The following is a 12,313-nucleotide window of genomic DNA, read 5'->3' as shown; positions in this document are numbered from 1 at the left end:
AGTGAATGTGTTGATTAAACTATGTCAAATGCCATTGTGTCTGACATCACTTCCCAAATTTTCCTTTAATCAATGTAAATGAATAATCTGCTTTAATTTAAGAAGCTTTTCAGTATATTTGTTTCTAGGGAATTTATCTCCTTTTTCCTCCACAAGAGATTGACTCAGACACCACTATTCAAAGCTGAGAAACCCCAAATTTCTCAAGTTTTTTAAATTATAGGCATTGAAGACTCAGGAAAAAAGGATTTTGGTCCCTTTTTGCACTACTTAAAAGACTTAAAGTTCTCTGCTCCGAATCGGATACAGAATTCATAATAAATTTTATTCAGTAAGAAGTTAAACTGATTAGTTATCAGACAAGTAAAATTCAAAATATAATTAGTCTAAATTATATTCAACAATTATTAAAATGATTAATTTAACTTAACAAAATGCTTACTTTTTTAAAAAAAGGAATTCAGCATCATTTATTACGTTTGAATTTTATTATGTATAATAATTTGCACGTCCAATCATTGTTCTTTGAAACTGTATGTCAAGAGGTGGAAACAACTCCATGTTTCATCATAAGTGTTATGTAAACTAAAGATGACATAAAATATTGTTAAAAAATGATGTGAAAGAGAATCTTGAGAAGCAGTTCAAAAATACAAATGAATCTGCTCTCAAATGATTCATTCCATAACATTATACATCAGTGTACTGTTAGAACCCTCACTGATTTATTTCTTTTTGTTTGACACTGTGAGCTGAGAGTGGAAGGTGCCTTTTGGACTGTGAGGAATAGCTTTTCTTTAAAAAAAAACAACAAAAGACAGTTATTTTGTTCTTTATGAGGCCAGGTTTGGACATTAATTGCAAGTTTATGTTTGCTCGCAGAATGTTCTAAGTATTTCATTTCAGAAAGGCCTTATGCTCTACAAAATAGATGGTAAATATTAAATGTTTCCTGGCCCTCCATGGGCAATCTAGCAGGAAGAGGCAAGAGCTTGAACTGGATTCTGGACTGTGTTTAAATCAGAAGGATTATGCCTGCGAAAGCTACAGGACAGATATAACTGCTCCCTGGTTCCCCTCTCATTATCAAATTAATGAAAATTCAGAGAATAAAATCTCAGGTATAGGAATTAAATGCATATTCCCCAGAGCCTACTGGAAGCTATCTACATGCATTGCTGTCTTCAGAAACCCAGCAAGATATATATGCCTGTGAGATTACTGCTCAAGTGAACTGACCAGTTAAATCTCATTTATTTATTTTTTCTTTAGATTTATTCCTTAATTGTTTGTTTGTTTGTGCCTTTGCAAGAGTGGGGGACTAGAATCAAAGAAGATTGGGTTTACATCATAGACATTAACTAGATACTTTGTTGCTCAACTGTGCTCTGCTAAAATGACAGTATTATTAATAAACTATTTAAATATTGTATTTAAGCCATTAACCCGGTGCCAGGTATCGATTATTGGTGCTGGTTATTCAAAAATATCGAGTTGGGAATCATTATGGTCAGCTTTGAGGGCCTTTGAATGTGTTAACTTCACTGTGTTGCAAATATAGAGATAGGACGGCTGATTTGATTTTGTTGGCTGTCTCAGTGTTGTAACAGTACTCGATCACTGCTTATAATGAACAAATTAGGTGTATAAACAGGTGCATCATAATTAATTTGCAATATATTCTTGTCCAAGTTTCCACATACGGAGTTTTTACAAAGTTGTGTGTTCCATAAAGAACATTTTCAGAGAATCATAGAATTGTTACAACAAAGGGACCATTCGACCATTGTGTCTGCACTGTTCCTCCAAATAAGTTGCTCTCGGTGTATTTTTTAAAAATACATTTTTTAAAGTTGGGTTACTTAAACATGCACGTTTAACCTCATCTGTGTTAGCAATAAGATACAACAATATGCCTCAGAATCGGCATGTTGGTGGAAAGAAAAAAAGTAAGGTTCCTATTACAGATTATTATCCAGCTAGAAAGTCAGTGCGACTATCAAGGAGGACTATAACTGGATTTACTTTGTCATGTTCTCCAAACTTCAGTAATTCATTAATACCCACGACCTACATTTATATATCAAATAGTATCAAATTAAGGTGCAGTTCTGTGGATTCCTAAGGCTACAAGATTTTATTTATTTAGGAAGATGGAAATAAAGAGAGACAGATGTTTTCCCCCCCCATCTCTGGATCTTCCATCTGACTCAAAGAATGGCAGATTGTTGATTTTTCTGTGTCAATGTATTTTATAACCAATATTTGAGTCTTGTGTGAAAGCACCTGGCACCTGAATGGAAGAAAAGTAAATCTGAAATACCAACATGTGCAGAATGTGGGTGGAACCAATTATTTTATGTCATCTAATGGAGGTGTTTAAAATTATTAGTTTCCATCATGACATTAATGCCATAGAAAATTAGAACACCAAGGCACTACATTACACCAGTTTCATCTGTGAAACAAAGCTAATAAACCATTTTGCATGATTTAATTAAGATCACTTACAACTAACCTAGCAGAGAATCTCCAAGACAAACATTCTGGCATTTTACCAAAGACTATTTTTACTCAAGGACATGAATACAGATGAGTAAATTAAGACAGAATCACTACTTGAGGTTAATCATTTCACATGATTAACTCATTTAAAAAAAAAACCCTTCAATGGAGATACAATTATTACTTTATTATATTTTAGCAAGGCAGAGCATTTTACTTATTTTGAAACTCATATCCTATACATAATTTTTACATACACCACAAAAAAATTAAAAAACAATTGATTTGGCACTGATGGACATAAATAGTAATTTGCCACTTTTGTCCTAAAATTACCAAGCCTAGGAAAATTCTTGAATAAAAGTGCTCATTTCACTAATGTGTATGCAGAAATTACATTTACTGACTAATTTGCTTTACAACAATAGACTATTAGAAAGGATTATGCATTGGCACAGTCTAGTTAAGTTTCAGTGCCCTTCCAACATTATTTAATATTTGAAGAATGACTTTCCACAACTACCTTCATAAGTCAGTGAATTATTAGACCATAAATGTCATTTAAGCAATAAGATAATGCTAGTGCTCTTAAAATATAGCCATTTAAAAAAAGGATGATTTAAGCAAAAAAAATTCTCAAAGCTCAGCAATGATTAGGATCCTAACTAATAAATCCATAACAATGTAAATTGAAATTACTAAGACCAAAGTTAAAAAGGTAGCACAATTGCAAATTCATTCCACAACATTGCTCTGTTAAAAGATAAATTTTAGTCATTAGTAATCAATAGTATGTGTGTTTTAGCATTCTAAAGACTTCATTATACCGTAAATATAACAGCAGAATAATTAAGTTTTAAAATTATGTGATGGCCAGAGTCTGTTTCTTTAGAGAACTGGGTTTGGAATATAAGAGCTTAAAGTTTTGCAATTATTACAGAAATGGAGTGCCATACACAGTTTTAATCTACTTATAGATATTGTTCCATTACAGGGATGGAAATAAGGTTTACTAGATTGATTTCTGGGATGAGAGAGTTAGTATGCAAGAAAGACTCAGTAGAGGTCAGTAAGGAGTGTGGTCAGTTTTAGATAGATTTGGCCTGTGTAAGACAAAGGCTGAGAGTATATCTGGGAATTTGGTTCAAATTGAGAACTTGGTGCAGAGGGGGAAAGAAGTGCTTTAAATAAGGTTCACTGATAAAAGTATTATCTCCAGAAGTCAGTGGGACAGGTTAAAAGGCGTGGCTCGAGAGGTCATTTTCAGTGAAACCAATGGCAGAGTGATGTCTCAAAGCACGGCATAACTGGAGTACAAGGCATGTAGCTGATTGGTGAATAGTTCTAGTCTTTAAAGTAAAAATGAGGTACTCAGTTCATGGTTAAGTTGCTACTTGTTTCTTCCCACTTCTTAAGAGTTGCTTGATGTAAAAGATAATTAATTGCAATGAAATGTAAAGAATGAGGCATTGCACAACTGTAAAGAGTAGTGATACTACAATAATTATTCAAGAAGTAAAATAAATTATGATAATGATGGCAGGATAGGTGATATGCTGCTGCTGTAGCATGTGGCAGCTCACAAATGAACTCATTGTAAATGTCGACAGCTTGAGGAATTTTGAAGCCAAGTTGTGATGTTGGAGTCTGAGATACAGAAGGGAGGGGGCATGTTAGCTGGACATCTTGATTCAGGAGGCAAGTCACATCCCTCAGATTAGGCAATGTAAATTTGGTTTGTGATCACAAGCAGGAGGGTGTGACTACAAGTAAGGCAGGAACGCGGACAAGAATAGCACTTGAAGAACCTTGGTCCTTTAAATTGCTCAACAGTTACAAGGTTCTTACAAGCTGTGTGGACAAGAGTGGGGACTGGGGATGATGAGCTAATTGACCATGGCTCTGTGGTGCAGGGAACGATTCATTGGAGGGTAAGAAATAGAAATATACAAGGGATTGGGCACAGTATAATTACTGGCTTAGATACTGTTCTCTGGAGCAGTGTGATTGAGTTCCAAAGACAGTCTTGCCTGCCAAATGGCAGGGTTAACGATACCTTCTCAGGGTTGAAGAGAAACATGGAGTCAGAGGGGAGGCATCCAACTGTAATTGTCCACAATGGAGTCAGACTAGAAAGGCGGTTCCATTGAAAAGAAAACCTGAACGGTTAGGAGCTGAAAACAGCAGAAATTCCAAGGCAAACTGGGTTATGGTAATTAAAGTCAAGGAGTTAAATACATCACTCGAAGGCTGGTGTTGGAGGAATGAGTTACAGTTGCTACGACACTGGATCTAGTGTGGTGCAGAAGGGAGCTGTTCTGGGGATGCGATTCACTTGAAGCATGCTGGGATCGGTATCAGGACGAAGAACTAGGTTTGCAGAGAGCATTTTAAACTAAATAGAGAAAGGGAGGGACCTGAACAGGAATTACACAGGCTTATAAAGCAAAAGGATACAGCAGTATTGAAGGACAGCTATTTAGATACTAATACCCAGAGTGTTATAAGAAGAGACAGTGTAGAGACACTAACAAACAGCAGCAAGCAGGGTCAAATTGGGAAAAAAATGGCAAAAAAGCAAAATTATTGGCTCCTAAATGCATGTAGTATTTGGAACTAAATCAATGAAACAACAGCACATAGAGGTTAATGGATATAATTTAGCAAATATGGAGGCATAGTTTCAAGATCATTAATGCTGGACACACAATATTCATGGATATGTGGCATTTCAAAAGAATAGATAGGAAGAAAAGCATGGTGTGGTAGCTTTGTTAGTATGTGATGGAATACATGATAGCAAGAAATGATCTTGGATCATAAAATCCATATGAGTAGGGATAAGAAATAACAGAGAAGAAAAAGACATTGGTGGAAGTTGCTTGTTGTTTCCTAACAGTAACTAAACTGTATTACAGGGAATAACTTAGGAGATAATCAGGCTACGTAAAAGAAGTAGATTAATCATAGATGTCTTGAATATGTAGAAAGGGAAAATCAAATTGGCAGAGATAGACAAGAGGAAGAATTAATAGACTGTATGTGAGATAGTTTCCGAGAACAATATGTCATGAATGCAAACAGGTATCAGGCTACTTTGGATATGGTAATGTGTAATGAGACAGATGTAATAAATAATTTCAGAGTAAGAAATCCTCAAAAAGACAGTTACTATAACTTGGAAGAATTTAGCAATCATTCCAAGATTGTAAAACTTATGTCAGAAGCAACTTTGCTAAACATAAGCAAGGTAATTACAACTGAATCAGGGCAGAGTTGGCTAGAGGGGATTGGGAAAGGGGTTTACTAAAAAAGACATTTGATAAACAATTGCAAATATGTAAGAAAATAGTTCATGTATAAAGATCAATATGCCATGTGGAATGATGGGTTGCATCCTAAGAAATGAAAGGAAAATACTAGAGATAGTAGATGTACTGGTAGTAATTTCTGAGAATCCCTAGATTCTGGAAAAATCCCAGGGTATTGAAAAACTGCAGATGTAAAATCCCTATTTGAAAAGGGAGGGAGACAAAAAACATGGGACTATAGGCCAGTTAGTTTAACATCTCTGATTGGGAAAATGCTTGAGAATATTATAAAAGATGTAAGTACAGAATTTTAAAAAATACATAACATAATCAAGCAGTGTTAGCATGGCTTCATGAAGGGGTAATCACACCCGCCAAAATTTATTGCAATTCTTTGAGGAGATAACAAACAGAATAGATAAAGGGGAACTTGTAGGTACAATATATTTGAATTCCCAAAACGTATTCCACATGATATTAAAACTCTGCTCAATATGAAAAGAACCCATAATGTTGGAGTAATATGTTAGCCTGGATAGAGAATTGGTTAAACAACAGAAGAAAGTGAGGACTGCAGATGCTGGAGATCAGAGCTGAAAATGTGTTGCTGGAAAAGCGCAGGTCAGGCAGCATCCTGAAGGGCTCATGCCCGAAACGTCGATTCTCCTGCTCCTTGGATGCTGCCTGACCTGCTACGCTTTTCCAGCAACACATTTTCAGCTCTAAATAACAGAAGAGTTAGTTTGAGGGCATATTTTCAGGACGGCAAACAGTAACTTGCAGAATATCACAAGGATCAGTGCTGGAGTCACAATTATTTACAATATATAGATTAATAATTTGCATGAGGGAGGGAAAAGTTGTGGGATGACACAAAAATAAGTGGGAAAACTAATGACAAGGAAGACACAGGGTGTGCAAAGGGAAATAAATAGGTTAAGTAAGCAGGCAAAAAACTTGGCAGATAGAACATAATGTGGGAAAACGTGAGGCTATGCACTTCAGAAGGAAGATTAGAATAAAAAGTCATTAAATGGGAAGTCTGTAGAACAGAGGGAGAGGATACAAGTTCAACAGATAATGAGGGAAGTAAAAGGAATGTTAACCTTCATTCCAATGGGAATGGTATATTTAAAAATGGACAAGTCTTGCTAAAAGTATATATGGTACTAGTTGGATCACATCTAGAAAACTGCAATTTTGGTCCCTTTACGTAGGAAGAACATACCGGTATTGGAGGCAGCCCAGACAGGGCTCATTAGGCTGATTCCAGGCATGGAGTGATAATATTCTGAGGACAGGTAGAGTAGTCTGGGCCTGTACTCATTGCAGTTTGCGAGAACCAACATTATTGAAATTAAGAGGACTTGACAGGGCAGGTACTGAGAGATCATTTTCCTTGTAGGAGAGTCTAGGACCAGAGGGCATAATCTCTATGTAAGAGACTGCTCATTTAAGACAGCAATGAGGTGAAGTTTATTTTCTCAAACTGCACTGAACCTGTGGAATTCTTTACTACAGAGAGCTGTAGAAGCTTGGTTGACAGCAACAATCAATCACTTTCCCAAAGGAAGAAATAAGAACATAGAGGGACAAAGCATTCCTGATTAGCAATTATGTTTTGCAATGGATATGATGTGAGGTGCATGTTACAGAGGTGACCTACTGTTGCAAGGAAAATAAAGAAGTTAAGTGGACTTATTGGTAACTAAGCATGCACTTTTAATGCTACAATTAGCTAAGTTTAGGCAAGTAAGAAAGTCAGTTTTTAAGTTGCTTCTCAGTCAAGTGGAGGACTTAATTTCTCACTAAACACCAATTCTGCACCATATAAACCCTTACAAAACTCATGCTAAAGATAGCTATAAAAACATGTATGTCTTCATGAAATGTGATTCCTATATTAAAAAGTATTTAACATTTGTTAACAATACAGATCAAAATAGAAAACTCTATTTATACAGATTATTGCCATTTCATAGGACTCAAAATGTGCAGCAAGATTGTGTGAAGACTATGCAAAACATGCAGAATATGTACAATTTATTTAACGGGATTCATTACCAAAATTGCAACAGGGGCCTAATTTACTCTTCATTTTGCTTCTTTAACTTTGCTTTACCTGTATATATGGCCCTGTTTACTGTGTTTTTCTTCCCTCCTTAAAGAAGTCATAAGCAGTGCACACAAGTTTATTTAAACATAATTACGCGCTGATTTAGTAGTGATGAAAAGCAACATGCACATCAAGATTACAAGTTGTCTCTTTACGTAAGTTCAATGCTTTTCATGTTAATAACTTTTGATCTCACTCTTCTCTTGCTAATAACCTGTTTCACACTGAGAAAGCTCCCTGGTGCAAACATATGCCAACTTTAAGTTGAGATCGGTATTTGAATACACCACTTACTTACAAAACCACTTACTTGCTCAGAGGAATACAAGAAAGAAAATAAATCACACTGGGCAGAGAAACGGGAGAAAAATAAATATGCCATAGAGTGGATTTCAGAAGCAGTGACAGAAAGCATACTGTTTAAATTTGCAGAACAGAGCTGAAGGTAGACACAAAAGTTCATACTTACCCAATCTTTAAAAAATCTGCATCAGCTAAAATCTGGTATGGATCTTTTAATAATGATGCATTCATGGTTGGCTCTAAATTTTGAAGTATTTTTTGTACAATAGTTCTGTTAACTTAACAGTCATGCATTAAACAGATTGTTGTCACAACATTGATTTAGTCACTGATTCCTTGAGTATCCAATGATTAGAAGTCTATTATAAATGTAGTGAAAATTGCATTTAGTTAGATGTATAAATCAATGCTTCGGAATGAGATTTCAATTCAGATTAAAGGGATCAAATTCCTTCTGGTAACTTTTAGAGTATTAAGTGAAACGGGTTTAGGCTGTTGAGTCCAACCCAGATTCTTAAATAAAAGTCATTGTTGAACAGTACCTCCTCATGACAAAATGATTCTGCAATCTGCACCAGCGCAGAAAGGCATATTAATTGCTTCCAGAGTTCAAGGCATACTTTTTGAGGTGACTGTTTGTCATAGTGCTGTGGCGAAGGCCTTTGCTCTGAACATTCCTGAGCAGGACATTATAACTGTCATGGTAACTCAAAACTGTTTGCTTTGGATAATCTTGGAAGATTTTAATGTGCACATAGATTAGAAACTTATATAGGGATTACTCATCCAGGGTTATAACCATGATTGAATTAAGAGAAGTGTCAGAGTCTTAATGACTGAAAGGATTTTCTTTAAATTTGGGCAAGGTCTCACAAAAGGTAACCTCATTACAGTGAGTCTGCAAATGGTTTATTCAGATGACAAGTTCCAAGCATGCACTTCAGCAGCAATAGCAATCCAATCAATTGTAAAGTTACACATGTACCACACAACTAAGGTTACCCCTCTTTGTATGAGAATAACATCAATAAGCAGAATAGGAAGCTGAGAAATGTACAAAGACAAAACTTCAAAAGGAACTTAAACTAACAGAAAAACTTAGAAAATTTGATGACCAAAAAATATCCTTACTTTAGAAGCCAGTCGTGAAAATTTTTCATTCTGATCCTCTGCAGAAGTCATCTTTTCTTGTCTGACCAAGTCTCGTAGACTTAAATTGTCATCATCCTGGAAGTACCGAATCCTTTCACCTTCATGGTGAGTTTCAATCTGAAACAATAACAATTATGTTTTGGTAGTAAGTAATATAACTGTAATGTAAAATTTCTAAAAGCCCATCGATCTTAGAAAATATTATATTATGGCATTATAATCCTGCAAGTTTCATGTGTCGACTGAATCCAGGCTTAATAAGAAGGAAAAAACCCAAATTTTAACAGATAATTGTACTTTTAAAGCCAGGCTAGTTATAACATCAAGAACTCCTAACATGCCTAACAACAATGGGCCAAAGGCCCTTTTTCTGTGCTGAGGATATATATCTATGATCATATAATGGTAATCTTCTTTCATTGAATGCACTAGCTTGCATATGATTTCAAGATAAATGCAATAACACTTATGCACAAAGAGTCTTAATTTTTCTGCTTGGAATGAGAGAAAGCATCTATATTTTATGATTGAAGGCAAATAATCAAAGTTCTCAATGCAGACCTGGTCTTCTCATACGCACTACCCTGAGGATCTTCTCCTCAATCACAATTTCCATATTTTTCTATGATATCTCCTTCTTGGTCTTTCATGTACTGGTTTTTATTTAGCTGTATGTAAATAATTTATAATTTACTGTGATTCATGTATGTGTTAGTTCTCTCGCCTTCTGCTATATTCCCTTCAATTTTTGCACTCATACTAGAATTTTTATTAAAATTTTGTCTCTCTCAATCTTTAGTTTGTTTAAGAGGCATAAAAAGCAAAATTATAACCTAACTCTACTCTTCACCATATATGTTTGAGTTGGAATTTAATTTTTGTTTCAGATTTCTAGCATTTTTTTCCCTTATTTTAAACTCTTGCTAAAAAACATTGCAAACCATATGTTCTATCATAACGAGTAATTGCAAAGCAGTCGTACCTGTTCAATGTTGCATCTAGCTTTATAGGAATTTTATTGTAACATGCTTTAATATTGGTTGTTTTATTGCTTAATTAGTATGTTCTTATATTCTAGCTGCCAGTAGATCACTTATAGTTTTTCACTGAACAACAGCTTTTTTATGTGCATTCCTAATTATAACTGTTTCACCTTTGTTGGCAGCAACTTCAAACTATATAGTCCAAAGCTCTGATATGCCCCCACGACATCTCTCGGCTTCTCTACTTCATTTTCAAGATGCTGCATAATAGCTACGACTCTAACTACTCCTTAAATATCTTAGGACCATACTTCGTTTTACAGTGCTCCTGTGAAGCGTCCTGGCACATTTTATCACACTTTACACACTATACAAATTCAAAGAGTAGTTTTTGTGGATTTCTTTTATACTTAATAACAAACATGACACTTATGATGTCATGCTCAACCTTTAGGACAAAACTGTGCATGTATGATAAAAAACTTAAATCTGCATACATAGCTGAATTATAAAATTATACTCTTTGATGTCAAATTCATAATTATCCATTAGAAATACCTATGTTCACATTTATCAGTGTCCACCTATGTGAATTTAAATATACCACCAGCAAATGGTGATGCTGCAGTTGCTCAGTTTTGTATCTCTCACTTGGTTGCATAAAGTGCACAAAAATAATTCACGCTGCAACTAGCTGTACTCTGCTTTCGAAGTTTTCTAAGTTTTGCAAAAGAGTACACACTTTTCATTATTTGTTTACCATGCCACAATGGATTAAGAAGCATGTTATAAAGTTTTAGTTCAAATCTAAGGGATATATCACAGTGATCAATCCATTTGGCATCTATTAACCCTATGCTGAAAAACAAGATAAAGTTGCAGTTGACAAAACTCCATTTGCCATTTATTCCAAAGATCCGTCGAATTCATGAAAAAATTTTGCTGGAACCAGAAAGAGAATTCTAAGCATCATGCGATGGTATTTTGCAGCACTGAAAGCAGTTATAGACTGATAGATTACAATTATTTATAGCAGTGGAATTATTTTGGCATATATGGCACCAAAGCTCAACCTTCCATCTCCAAGTTCAAGAAATTCAAGGAAACTGAATAAATGGGACCAAATGCATTTCAATACCACTCCATCAAGCAAGTGTCAACAATTTGCAAGATACAAACATGCTTCACCTCAATATTTAATTTCTTCACTGAACAGTATCTGGATTTGATACATTTTTAAAAGGTTGTCCAGAAATTAAGTATAATCATGACATTTCTGCCAGGAGCTAATCAGCTTCTTGGAAGTAGTCCCCTGTTTTAACTTAAGATCATGACTATTAAGATCAAATTCACAGTTATAAAAGTAAAATTACCATTTGCCTTTTCTTCTTTCCTCCCTTTTGCCTGTTAGATTCTGCAGAGGCACCAACAGGCCACACTCTCCCTGATTCATCAGATCGAACAAGAATCACTTCCTGATTTTCATCTTCAGTCTAGGTTAGTTAAAGAAAGACAACTTCTTAGGTAAATATTTACATTTATTACAACAACCGGTAAGGGCGCAGCAGTAACAAGTTGGTTGTGTCAGTGGAGTAGTGATCTAGAGGCACATGTTAGTGCTGTTAGGGACATGAAATCAATTCCCTCATGATAGCTTAAGGAGCTTAAATACAATCCATAAGCCCAGAATTAAAAAGTTAGCTTACATAATAGTGACCATGAAACCATTGTCAATTGCTGTAATAACTCCATCTGATTCACTAATGATCTTTAGGGAAAAATCAAACTCCTTACCTGGTCTGGCATACACATTATTCCAGATCCACGGCAAAGTGATCAACTCTTAACTACTCTTTAAAATGGCCTAGCAAGCAACTCAGATGCTTCAAAGCTGCTAGAGAAATGAAATTGCATGGACACAAGCATCAACCTAGATACCAGAA

General features: G+C 35.2%; 1 protein-coding gene across 5 annotated transcripts in view; it reads right to left on the bottom strand.

The window, feature by feature from the left end:
* The window catches only part of cwf19l2 (CWF19 like cell cycle control factor 2), a 144,988-nt gene that overhangs the window by 40,735 nt on the left and 91,940 nt on the right, over positions 1-12,313 (bottom strand). For all 5 annotated transcript variants that reach the window (XM_072577483.1, XM_072577486.1, XM_072577485.1 and 2 more), the window contains 2 exons: positions 11,744-11,863; positions 9,367-9,504 (listed from right to left, as the gene is read on the bottom strand). In XM_072577483.1, coding sequence (XP_072433584.1) covers positions 9,367-9,504; positions 11,744-11,863 — 258 coding nt within the window. The remainder of the gene's footprint in view (positions 1-9,366; positions 9,505-11,743; positions 11,864-12,313) is intronic.

This window comes from Chiloscyllium punctatum, chromosome 9 (assembly GCF_047496795.1).
Source record: "Chiloscyllium punctatum isolate Juve2018m chromosome 9, sChiPun1.3, whole genome shotgun sequence".
NCBI classification, from domain to species: Eukaryota; Metazoa; Chordata; class Chondrichthyes; order Orectolobiformes; family Hemiscylliidae; genus Chiloscyllium; species Chiloscyllium punctatum.
The sequence above is the reverse complement of the archived record's forward strand: the minus strand, read 5'-3'. Positions and strand labels throughout refer to the sequence as shown.